The sequence below is a fragment of the Pinus tabuliformis genome, chromosome 3_2 (genome assembly GCF_031772625.1).
Source record: "Pinus tabuliformis cultivar Carrire ecotype Pingquan chromosome 3_2, CPIR1, whole genome shotgun sequence".
In the NCBI taxonomy this organism is placed as follows: domain Eukaryota; kingdom Viridiplantae; phylum Streptophyta; class Pinopsida; order Pinales; family Pinaceae; genus Pinus; species Pinus tabuliformis.
This window is the reverse complement of record NC_142302.1, coordinates 912,793,628-912,807,286: the sequence shown is the minus strand read 5'-3', so window position 1 is coordinate 912,807,286 and position 13,659 is coordinate 912,793,628. Positions and strand designations below refer to the sequence as shown.

Below are 13,659 nucleotides of genomic sequence, written 5' to 3'. Positions count from 1 at the left end.
ATAATCTCTTAATCCTAGTGTGCCTTCCTAAAAACCTTGGTTGTTGCTGAGAAACATCAAGATAAATGACTTAAAAACCTTAGTTGTTGCTGAGAAACATCAAGATAAATGACAGGGATTACTTACACATGGTCTGCATCATACTGCAAATCTAATCTAATAACAAGGGATTTAGGAATTTAACATGGAGATGGGAACTTAATTTTAATAATAAGATTTAGAAATGTCAGATCTAAAGATGGTTGAGACCCAGCGTGCCTCCCTAAAAACTTTGGTTGTTGCTGAGCAACATCAAGATAAATGACAGGGATTACTTACACATGGGTCTGCATCATACTGCAAATCTAATCTAATAACAATGGATCTAGGAATTTAAGATGGAGATTGGAACTTAATTTTAATAATAAGATTTGGAAATGTCAGATCTAAAGATGGTTGAGATATCAATTTTTCTATTGGTTTCCTGTCAACTTACAAGCTTCGGTCATGGGGGTAATAGTGGATTTTTGCTGTGATGAGACCACATTTTCTCTGAAAAGTTGTTTGCCCCATTTGTAGACATATCATGTGAGATCCCCTCCGCGATCTTCTCTTTTCACAGCAATCATGGAACGTTGCTGGACCCTGTTTCTGAGCAATCATCTTCTGCCATCGCTCCAAATCCACTGTTGCTAGTAACATACCACTTTTTTAACATGGCCTGTTCTGTTTTCAATACAATCTTGCTTCGTATTTCTGCAAATTGGGTTTTTCTATCACTGTGAGTACAATGATCTGTGAAAGGGTATATCAGTTTTCCTTTTATTTTTCTTTGAATAGCTACGATTGAAAAGTCTCTACTATCTTTTTGACAGACAAGTTGCCATGTCTACTTGTGAACATATGGGAGTGGGCTTCGGCTGGTTGGGGGTTATGTCTGCCCCACCACCCACTAACCATCATGTGCCCATTGGCAACCAGTCCACTGCTAAACTTTTCATGATTCCTCTGTCAAATCATCCACAATTCTTCGAGTTGACGATCCCAATTCTTTCCACCGACAACTTTTTTTACACTGCTCGTCATGCATCTACCTCATCTTCATTGGTGTCAGGGTTTTTTTCGAATGTTTGTTTATAATTTATGTGAGAGTAAAGTAGCAGCATCAAACACTTTTGTGCCCACATATGCTTATTGAAATGCAGAATGAAAGGTCTGTCCGTATATGCATGCTACATCAGCTTTCTGAAAAAAATTTGCAGGGCTAGGTAGAATATTAATCTCCATAATTGCCATGATAAGGAAAATTAATCAGATCTAGTTCCTCCATTCCCCAATTAGAGCAACCTCCATCTCTAGATATTAAAGCAACCAATATGGATCATTTAGTGAAAAGTGTATGAACGGTGTTTAGCATTGGAATCCAGTGCAGATGGGTCCTCAATATCCTATGAGATGGGAGACCACTGCACAACACTGGTGGTTTGCAACACCTTTGGATTGGGCAACAGCCAATGGATACTTTGATGTTGTGAGAGAATTGCTTAGTTTAGATGGAAATCTTCTTATCATGCTCACATCACTAAGAAGAATCAGAAGGCTTGAAGCTGCGTGGGAGGATAAGGCCACCTCCATTGATGCAGCGAAAGGCCGAGGCCTTGTGGCCAGGGAACTTATGGGTGAGTGTGAAACAAGTGATGGGAACAGCCTCATTGATGCAGGGTATGGTGGGTGGTTGCTCTACACTGCTGCTGCTGCAGGGGATGTTGAGTTGGCAAGGTGTCTGTTGAAGAGGAAGCCATTGTTGGTGTTGGGAGAAGGAGAGTATGGAGTTTCTGACATGTTGTATGCGGCTGCCAGAAGTAAAAATGCTGAAATATTCAGGGAAATCCTTGGGCTTGCCCATGATATCAAGTGTCTCAAATGCAATCCGGAAAAGGATTCTGCGACATATGATCCTTCCGTTTCATTTCAAATGATGAACAGGGCTATTCATGCTGCTGCTAGGGGAGGGAGTGTGGAGATTTTGAGAGAGCTTTTCAAAAATTGTCACGATGTTGCCTGGTACAGGGATAGTCAAGGCTCAACTGCATTGCATTCTGCTGCAAGCAGAGGCCAGCTTGAGGTGAGCTCTTAAGATTTTACATCTCATCTGGTCTCCGTCTCAAGAGTCTTTTTATTATGTCAATGAAATGCTACGTTCAATCTGTGGACTTTCCCAACGATTCAACCAACGCCTTATATGAAAGGATCAGGACTATTATCGAGAATAGTGGCAGCTATAGGAATTTTTTATAGTGGTTTAGGGCCCTGTGCATGAGATATTGATATAACTGAAGGACACTCTGTTTTCTGTTCTATCTATTTGCCATTGTGCATTTCCTGTTATTTTGCTGTATATTTTCTCCTCTTTCAAGTGGTTGTTGTTGACTTGGCTTGTTTCAGTTGTGTGACTAGATTTTCTCAAGAAGTACTAAACTCTCAAAGGAGATATAGCAGTGAAGTTAAGGGGAATGATGTAGTACTAACTCAACATAAATCATATGTCTATCTTATTAAGTTTTATTAGTTCTTAAGCATTAATGTAGCCACATAAATCACTATTAAGTAAGCAGTTTATTAAGATCACTTCGTGCGGTCCACCTTCTATAAGCTCCAGTAATTAATCTTACAGCTTTGTCATCATGTTTTTTATGGAGTCCACATTACACTGCCTTGGTCTAGGATGGACGTTTTAACAATGTATTACTGTAAAACTAATTTTTGTTTAAATATTAATTGTGCCTTCATTAGAAGGCAGTGTACCTTGTACTCGGGTAGCAAAGTGCTTCCATTTATCTTGTCGAATGAGACAATGTACATCCCTATCATTTGGAAGTAGGCGCATACCTTTATCTTTCTATATCTTGTAATTCATAGTCTTTCTGCTAATTTTATAGCATTTCTGATTTTTTTCTTGAATAATTCCTAATGGTTTGGTTAGTTGAGCTATATTCCGTTGTTGTACAATTTGGAGCATTATGGGGAATCACTTCCAGTAATCTGCAGTAAAACTACTCTCCTCGAGATAGGAAAATACTAAAAACTATCCAGCTAATACGCATGATTAGGTGATAGAAATTAGACCTTTTTCTTCCAACTAGGCTGGGACTAGCCCCAATGTTGGATGGAAGAATGATCTTCCCACTTGCGGGATCCTGTCACCATGATTATGTGAGGCTCAGTCAAGCCTGGATGCCCCACAGTTTTTTTATCCCTCATGGGTGGCTCGCACCCTCAACCCCTCCCCATGAGATTTGAACCAGTGACCTGATGAGAACTAAACAACCTATAAATAAGAATGTAGGCCATCAAACATATGTTGGGGGTAGGTACTACAGAGGACAAAGTGGTAATCCAAACACTTCACATAGGTTTCATTAAATGATGAATCTGATGCATAAATGGGTAGTAGTATCGAGTTCAAAAGTTATTAGAAACCTTCACTTTACTCCATTACTTTCAACATTTTGCTGTATGTGGTACTGAGTTAATACGATTAGAAAGGATTGGAAAGGCTAACGGTTGTATATGGATTTTTAAGTCAGGACATTTGGCTTCTGTTTGCTCTCCATTACTTTATCTTTTGTAGGCCTCTTTAAAGGCTAAAACTGTCTTCTTCGCTGTAGTGAAGACTCAAAATATACACACCAAAGGTGTTGTTTAATTCTATGTTGTATGTGCTCTGAGTTTCCTAGTTTCGACTTACAAAGTTGGTAAGGCTACTCCCCAGTGTTATCAGAATCAGGTAAGCCTCTCCACTTGACTTGATAGAGTTTGTATCTTCTTGCCTTTGTGGCAATCAATTTAGGGTCCGAAGATTGAAGAATTTGTTCAATTTGTTCATGTTTCTTCTTTGGCAGTTGCTCCTTCTAAGTGGTGTTGTCATCCGTACATGCTGCAGAAATGCTAGTGCTCCTCCAACCACACTAGTCCAACATATATAAAAGCAAACGTTCATACTCTGCTTTGTGTCTACTTGGATTCAACCCATAATTCCCCTGTACAAAGTTGTCATTTTATCAAATAGCTCATTTTACTAGTTTAATGGGGCTGGCAATGTGAGTCCCAAAGTGAGGAAGGATTTGTCAAATTAACGCAGGGACTTGCACCTCAAAGCTGACTTTGGATTGCAAAACTTGTGGTACTGATAAAGCCTCATAAACCACCCGTGTCAGAATTGTTATCCATTTGAATTATTCACGACACACATGCCCAACACATACAATTAGAGAGAAATTGACTATTTAAATGTGTCATCATTTAAGCCCAAGTTCTTAACTGCAATTGTTGTTGGGTCCAAATTATTTTCTACTTGGAACCTGCACTTTCACCTTGTGTTTTCCTTTTGTTTATCCAGCATGATGTTTGACTGTCTGCTTCCGTTTCTCACCTAATATAAGCATTCTGATTCTTGGACCTTTTCAGAGGTGAGATGAAGCATGATACTTTATATATCCAAGGTCCTATGCCAAGTGTTGTTTTTTCATGTAATAGTTGGATGCAAAATGTGTTTAAATAAACAATGTTGTCTGTCTTGATATTGTGCGTTTGTCATAGACCATTTATGTCAATAGCTGCTGTTAATGGACATTATTGAGCATATTTATTACTTAAAAACTTCCTTCTTTAAATGTTTCAAATTCAATCCAAACGACTGTAAATGCTGAGAATATACTGTTATCAAATCACTGAAATACATGCTATCCAAAAAGAGTAAATAACATGTTTCAAAGTTCAAGCACAGCACCTCAAAGATGAGGCATAAGAAACAGTATGATTTTGATTTTGAGTGGGCAAAACTTGGGCTTCAAATATAACTCCTTGCTTCTTAGGTACCCATATCTGGACACTGGCTTGGCAGACTGCTGCTTTTACTTTTTTTTATCAATTCACAGCACACTTTTGGTTTTCTACTCCAATTCATAATAGATGGCTGGTGTTGTAATGCAGGTGGTGCAGGAGTTGCTTCTATCATCGCCAAATATTATAGTGTCCACAGATGATCAGGGAAACACAGCGCTGCATGTAGCAGCTTACAGAGGTCACCTGGCCATTGTTAAGGAACTTTTACTATCTATTCCATCAATGCTACTTGCAACAAATAATGACGGAAACAACGTCTTACACATGGCTGTCGCTGGATTTAGAGCTTCTAGTTTTAGGATGCTTGATAAGCAACTGGATCTTGTGAGATATTTAGTCTCAGATAGAACTATAGATTTGCCAATCATTGTCAATTGCAAGAACAAAGAAGGAAGAACTGCAATGCATCTGGCTGTCCTTGGGAAGGTTGTTCTTGAAAAACTTGTGGAAGTACTCTTGTTAGCTCCCGGGTTAGATATCAATGCCCATGACAAAAATGGAATGACTGCTGTTGATATACTGGAACTGAACCTACTCTCTGGTATAACATCAGAGGCATTGCTTAAGCAGATGGCTTTAGCGGGTGGAAAAGCAATGAGGTCCCGAGACTCGTCTTTAAGCAACGCCAATGTTTATTATGGAAAGATTCACGGTTCAGATAACAGTCCAGGCACATCATTCAGATCTGTGGATACAGATATCAATGTATGCACAAATATTGAAGATATGTCTGACCAGGCTAAAGCTGTTGAGGGTCTTCTGGAAGTATCATCCAGGAGACTTAGTCCATATGCATTGTTTGATTGCAATAACAGGAGAATGCATTATGTAGGGAATCAGAGGAATCTTGCCGCTGCAAACCGAGCCAGACAACGCCTTGCAACTCTTCTAGGATGGTACAAGGGAAGAAGGGCTACCCAAAAACAAGAACAACAGGGAATTCAGAAAAACAAACAGAACATAGAAAACAAGTCTACGACATTCAGAGAAGAGGAAGCAAGTCTCCAAACAATGCACACTAAGGAGTGGCTTAATCATAGGAGAGCATCCGAGAGTCCATTGCCACTGAGGCAAAAATTCTCAAAAACTTCAATATCAGGCAATCAGAGTTTTTCATTCACAAGGAAAACACCTAGCCCATCAACGAAGCACAGGCTTCCGATGCTTTGTGGCAATGAGGTTGATGATGCAGTTTCGCCTGGGATTTCATCATTTGCATCATCATCAAGGTCATTTTCACAATCCCCTGTAGCATCCCCATTATCGCTAAGTACGAGACTTAAGTGCTTCATTCACAACGGGTCCACACAAATCTCACACAGGCCCTCTATGAAAGATGGTTCAGAAGATGATACTGATGTTCCAGATGATTCTGGCTCAAGGCCACTACATGATGCAATGAACCAGTATTTGTGCTTCGGGATCCGGGGACTGCCTGCTGAGACTAACAAATCAAAACAAAGAACAGGACCCGGGTATGGTGAATTGTGTCAAGTTGAGCAGTCCCCAAATTGGCTAGAAAGCCCACAAGTGGTTTCTTCCATGATTTGAATGCCAATAACCAGGTTGAGACAATTGATACATCAAGCCAAAGACCTATCAGAAGCATCACAGTTGAAACTTTCATGCCTTCATGCACAAGCTTGCCTAATGAAGCTTACTAGGACATCAATTCCTTTTTTAAAATCCCATATTACCATCCTTACAAATCTAGACTGCAACTTGGACAAACCCATTGTTCATCATGCATAGCCTCATTGATACTAAAAGGAATGCCAATAATTCAATTTTTAGGACTTTTCCTATTTTTCTAATGGTGAAATATTCAACATCTTCATAAATGAGAAAACAGACCAATTATTTTCTTAGGAAGGCCCAAATACTGAGTATCCTAATCAAAATGATATGAAGAAGTGCAATTTTATTTCTCATTGTACAATATTCAATTGTATTTGTTATCTTTATGTTTGCAAATAATGGCAAACATGTTGTTATGTAATATGTTTCAATGTAAATTAGTATATGATAATTTTTTCTCTTTCTTGAGAAATGTTATTGAAGAAGTGCAATTTTATCCATGTTCTCATTTTACAATGAACTTTGTGTTTTGATTAATATTTAATATGTAGTTGTTATTTTTATGTAATTGTAAATGAGTTGTTATATAGAATTATGTTTAAAAATGTTTTTTACAATTCAATACAATAAAGATGTAAATTTCTTCATTGTTCAATATGGAGTTGACATATGATATTTAAAAAAATATTAATAACAAAAAAATTATTTTAATATCGACCATAAATAAAATATTTTTAATCAAATCCCTTGTGGTTGCAAGCATTTTCTCAAGTTTCTTTAATTTAAAAAAGAATTCACCTCTAGGGAGTTGATTCCTCTAGGCTCATGATAGATTTGGTGTTAAGATGGATCTACACACACATATACCGCATGTCAACTCCATGTTGAGCATGGAAGGAATAATTCATCCCCCTCGATTGAAATGTTTTGACCATAAGCTTTTTTCTTTTTGGTTTCAATTGTTTTAAAGACACACAATCACACACACTAAACCTAAACATTGGAATAATTTATTTATGTTCAGCATTGAAATATGTTTTTTGCTATTAATATTTTTTAAAATGTCACGAGTTAACTCTATATCATTGAAGGAATTACACTATAACACTAGTATCTTGACATGTATATTAATTTGTAATTAATTATGTTGATGTCACTATATTACTTGTATCGGCATGGATGTGTCATTATTGTGACAAAAATGAATTGGATGAACAGGGACAATGTATGCGTAATATAAATGTTTGATTAATAAATCCACTAACGAAATCAATTGGGGGCATAGAAGTACTAATATGGGTTATAACACCATGTGAGGGAAAACAATGTGGGAATTATGGGAATTGTCTTACCAAAGCCTTGTCATGTAATTCAAATTTAAACATGAGTTTTCTCCCTCTTTCCCAAGAACCAATTGATTTTGAAGGATTATGTAATTAGATAATCAACCTCATAAATATGGAAGTTGGAGTGGCTGTCGCAATAGTGTTTGAGACTTTAATGGAAGGAAAGGGCTTAGTAAATTCCTTGGATTTTGAACTTCACACACAAATATCTTGGGATATTGAGGAAAATGTGGGACTATACAACAACAAATTGCATTTATTATCGAACAAAATCTAGAAGGGAGTAGAGACCCATGTGTAGGTTTTAACCCTGTACAGAAATTATCTGCATACGAATTCTAAAACACAGAAAATAAACAATGCGAGAGCATAACACATAAAACAGATATACACAGAGATTTCCCCTGGATCCCAAAACTGGGACTACCAGGTTGATTTTTCATTATGTTCCTTTCAATGTTATAATACATATTTATACATGTCGAAGCATCCAATGCCATGGACCGAAAACCATCACGTCCAATACCATGGACCGAAAACCATCGTGTCCAAAAAACATGTGCGAAAATTATGCACAAAACCATAGGTGGGTCCACCCAACCTAACATAGGGTCCAAAACCAAATTTTTCTGGGGCATTGCCCCGGATCCTATAAAGTGGGGTTACTGGTGCCCCTCAAACCCCCGGTGACCCCCCCCGATTAACTATATGGGCTAGTCATGGAAAGAATATAACACAACCCAACATTCTCCCAATTGTTGTTTTCTTTCCACAGGGGGCCACAAGAGAGCTTAGTCATTTTTCTAGCCCTGAAACGCCCATTGTCTCTCTACACCAAGAGAACTTCTCAGAGCTCACAGATTTTGTCAATGCATCTGCAGTATTCTTTAAAGTGTCCACCTTTACCAGCAACACCTTTTTGTCTTCTATCATATTCCTCACAAAGTGATATTGAACATCAATGTGCTTTGTATTTGAATGATATGCGGGGTTCTTTGCCAAGAAAATTGCACTTTGGCTGTCACAGTATATCCTTATAGCTCCCTGTACTAACCCCATACTTGAACACAATCTCTGCAATCAAACTGCTTCCTTGCTTGCATGAGTGGCTACCATGTATTCTGCCTCTGTAGTTGATAGTGCCACTACAGATTGTTTCTTACTCATCCAATTGACTGCACCTCCAAATAGGTTAAATACATACCCACTTGTAGATCTTCTCTGATCCAGATCTCCAGCCCAGTCTGCATCAACAAAGCCACGAATATCCAACATTCTGTCCAATCCTGGTCTTCCTTGGTAGCACAAACCATAATCACTAGTGCCACGCAAATACTTGAAAACTCGCTTCACTGCTGTCCAATGCTCCTTTCCTGGTTTTGACATAAACCTGCTCAATACTCCCACTGCATGTGTGATGTCTGGTCTAGCACAGACCATTGCATACATTAGGCTACCGACTACACTTGCATATGGAACACGAGACATGTCCTCTTCCTCTTCTTGTGTGTTGGGACACTGTTTAGCAGATAACTTCACACCTACATGAATAGGAACCTTCACTGGTTTACTATCCTGCATATTAAACCTCTATAGTATTGTTTCGACATACTTCCTCTGGTTTAACCAGAGCTTACTCTTTGCCCGATTTCTTTTAATTTCCATGCCCAAAATATATTTTGCAGCACCAAGATCTTTCATGTCGAATTTGGAGGACAATTGGGTCTTCAAATATTGGATAATTTTGTTGTCATTTCCAACCAGCAACATATCATCCACATACAAGACCAAATAAATAACACGGTCACCAATTAATTTAAAATACACACAGTGATATGCTTTGCTTCTGGTGAAGCCAAGTCCCCATATAAATGTATCAAATTTCTGATACCACATCCTTGGTCACTGTTTTAACCCATACAAAGACTTCTTTAATTTGCATACTAGTTCTTTCTTACCTTTCATCGTAAAGCCTTCAGGTTGCTTCATGTGGATTTCCTCTTCCAAATCCCCGTGAAGAAATGCTGTCTTCACATCCATCTGGTCTACCTCAAAATCAAAAGCAGGAGCAACAGATACAAGTAATCTAATAGACGTTACCTTGGCAACATGAGAAAAAATATCACAAAAATCAATTCCTGGCACCTGGGAATAACCTTTTGCTACCAACCGAGATTTGTATTTCTCCACTTTTCCTTCTGCATTTGTCTTCTTTATGAACACCCATTTGCTGCCAATGGGTTTCCTTCCAGCCGGAAACTCCACCAAATCCGAAGCCTCATTTTTGTGCAAAGATGCCATTTCATCAACCATGGCCTCTTTGCAGAGCTTTCCATCCTCTGAATCCACTGCTTCCTTCACAGTTCTGGGATCATCAACAGTAACAGACAAAGCAAAATTTGAACAGAAAGTAGATGGACTATACCTTTCTGGCTTCCTTCTTTCTCGAACTAATCTTCTCACAGCCAGAGTTTGTGGCTCTTCATCTTCTGATTCCTCCTCTGTTGTAGAGTCTGATTCTTCCTCCTTTAGCTCAAACTCTATTTTCTCAGGTTCCTTTGGTTGGATTTCATGTTTAATAACATATTTTATCTCTCTGAACACCACATCTCAGCTATACACAACCTTCCGTGTGACTGGGTTCCAAAGCTTATAACCCTTTAAACCATCCTTATACCCAGTAAAGATGCACTTTTCAGATTTACTATCCAACTTGGTTCGTTTCTCCATTGGAACATGTACATATGCATCACATCCAAATAACCTCAGATGTGAAAGAGAGGGTTTCTTACCAGTCCATACCTCTTGTGGAGTCTTATCTTCCAATGCTGATGAAGGTGATCTGTTGACCAGGTAACATGCAGTATCCACTACCTCTGCCTAGAATTCCTGTCCTAACCCGACACCACTGAGCATGCTTCTTGCCCTTTCCATCAACGTCTTGTTCATTCTTTCTGCAACTCCATTTTGCTGAGGTGTATATGGAGTAGTCTTCTGTCGTGATATACCACACTTCTTACAAAATTCTTCAAATTCCTTGCTGCAAAACTCTCCACCATTATCTGTCCTCAACACCTTTATCTTCTTCTCTGTCTGGTTTTCCACCAGAGCCTTAAAGTATTTAAACCTGTCAAAGACTTCAGATTTCTTCTTAAGGGAATATATCCATGTATTCCTTGAGAAGTCATCTATAAATTATACATAGTACATAGAATTACCTAGTGATGGAACCTTCACAGGGCCAAACACATCAATGTGCACAAGCTCTAATATCTGTTTCACCCTCTTACCACCAAAGGGGAAACTCACCCGATTCTACTTCCCGTATACACAATTTTCACAAAAATCAAAATCCAGAGAGCTATTACTCATACCTTCTTCCATACCTTTACGATGAAGTATTCGAAGGCCCTTCTCTCCAATATGTCCAAGCCTTTGATACCACAACATGGTCTTCTCTCCAGAGACCACTAGATTTTCTATGCCACTTTTAGGAACCATAGAACTATTGCACCCATCAATAACAATGCTACCTTTCAGCTTGTACAGAGTTCCAATCCGAACTCCCTGCATCAATACCAGTCCTCTCTGAACCATTTTGCAGGTATCCTTCTCGAACACTATTTTTACACTAGCATCATCTAACTTGCTTACAGAAATCAGATTTCTGGCCAATGCAGGAATATGTAGAACATCCGGAAGTGTTCTAACCCTTCCACCTTGCAACTTCAACTTTACTTTTCCATGACCAATGATTCTAGCTTTCCTATCATCCCCTAAGAAGACATCACCACCATCGTATTTCTCATACTCGCAAAACCACTCTCTATGGGGAGTGAAGTGAAAGGATGCACATGAGTCAATCAACCATGCCTCATGATCTACATGTGTACTTGAAGAAGCCAAGTACACATCCCCACCTTCATCTGGGGTGGTTTTCGCCTCTGCAGAAGGAGCCTCATTAGATCCCTTTCCTTTGTCAGGAGCTTTAGATTTACAATGCCTTTTAAAGTGGCCTTCCTTTCCACATTTCCAGCACACCACTTTTACAGGTTTTCTTGAAGATTTAGATCTCCCTCTAGATTTAGATCTCCCACTCGATGACTTATTTTTGTTTCTGTTCTGGGACCGTCCTCGTACAGACAAGGCATCACCATTCTGGCTCTCCATATTTTTCCGTCTCATCTCCTCCGTCAGCAAGGCTGAGACTATTTCATCAAACTGCAAGGTAGTTGCATTGCTACCTATTGCAATAACCAGACTATCCCACGAATCTGGTAGAGAACACAACAAACTGATGCACTTATCTTCATCTGAAATTTTAATATCAACAGATGCTAACTAACTTACCACATTATTAAATGCATTCAGATGCTCTGTCACCGAGTCTCCATCTTTCATCCTCAGGTTATACAACTTTTTCTGCAGGAACAGTTTATTCACCAGAGACTTAGATTGGTACAAAGTCCCTAACTTGTCCCACAAAGCCTTCACTGTAGCTTCTCCTGATACATTCAGCAATACTGAATCTGAGAAACACAATCGTATTGTGCTCTTTGCCTTCCGATCCAACTTCTTCCATTATTCATCGGACACTCCCGTTGGTTTAGTACCCAAATCTACTGTGATCCACTGATCTTTATCCACCAACAGATCCTCCATTTTGAGTTTCCACAACTCAAAACTCTGACCATTAAATTTCTCGATCTTTATCTTTCCACTACTCGCCATCTTCTTTCACCACCAGAATCGATCTCACAGATCTCCCACTGAATAGGGTCTACCATAGGCCCGAGCAAAACCCCTTAGCAATAAAGACGTCCTCTTGAAGCCAAAACTGCTCTGATATCACATGTAGGTTTTAACCCTGTACAGAAATTATTTGCATACGAATTCTAAAACACAGAGAATAAACAATGTGAGAGCATAACACATAAAACACATATACACAGAGATTTCCCCTGGATTCTAAAACTAGGACTACCAGCTTGATTTTTCATTATGTTCCTTTCAATGTTATAATACATATTTATACATGCCAAAGCATCTAATACCATGGATCAAAAACCATCGCGTCCAATACCATGGACCGAAAACCATCGCATCCAAAAAACATGTGCGAAAATTATGCACAAAACCATAGGTGGGTCCGTCCAACCTAACATAGGATCCAAAACCAAAATTTTCGGGCGCTGCCCCGGACCCCATAAAGTGGGGTTACGAGTGCCCCTCAAACCCCCTATGACCCCCCCGGTTAACTACGTGGGCTAGTCGTGGAAAGAATATAACACAACCCAACACCATGAAGGAAAAGGTGTGTGAAACATTCATTGATCAAGAAATTCATTCATTCAAACACAGAGAGAGGAATTCACAAAGAACAAAGACATGTGAGTGCCTTATCAATGAAGTTTATGAGTAGAATGTTAATAATCCTAAATGGAATGATGGATGACACATTCTAGGTGATTAAATTTCATTTTGGGTGCCAAATATGCCCAAAAAAGTTCCAATTGTAGATTGGAATGATGTTAGTGTGTTTTGAATTCCCTAAAAATAATTTTTTCCTATTAGACACTTAAAAAAGAGCTCTAGACTCTAGCTGTGCAGAGTGGGTTATGATTTGATGTATGGTAGTTGAGCATAACAAGCAAGAGGTGGGGAAATCACTAAGGAAATATAGAATAGTAAACATGTTCCCTTATTTTCTTTTCTAACCAAGTTGAGATGCATCTGGAGATCAAAGAGGACTAGATTCAATTGGGATTGGAGATCCATGACTTTATTATATGTGTATGGGGAGTTTCCTTCACCTATCCCAAATATTGGTGAGTTACCAACTCCCCCTGTC

General features: G+C 38.9%; 1 protein-coding gene across 1 annotated transcript; it reads left to right on the top strand.

Annotated features, from left to right (window-relative positions):
• Positions 1–308: 308 nt before the first annotated feature.
• LOC149183595 (uncharacterized) lies at positions 309–6,950 on the top strand. The gene is made up of 2 exons (XM_089417195.1): positions 309–2,104; positions 4,972–6,950. Exons 1-2 carry the CDS (start codon positions 1,412–1,414, stop codon positions 6,433–6,435), a joined length of 2,157 nt encoding a protein of 718 aa, XP_089273321.1. The 5' UTR covers positions 309–1,411; the 3' UTR covers positions 6,436–6,950.
• The last annotated feature ends 6,709 nt before the right edge of the window (positions 6,951–13,659 follow it).

Coding starts and splice junctions, on each gene's coding strand:
- LOC149183595 (XM_089417195.1), top strand. CDS start 1,412: ATGGGTCCTCAATATCCTATGAGATGGGAGACCACTGCACAACACTGG. Junction 2,105..4,971: donor CAAGCAGAGGCCAGCTTGAG/GTGAGCTCTTAA, acceptor GTTGTAATGCAG/GTGGTGCAGGAGTTGCTTCT.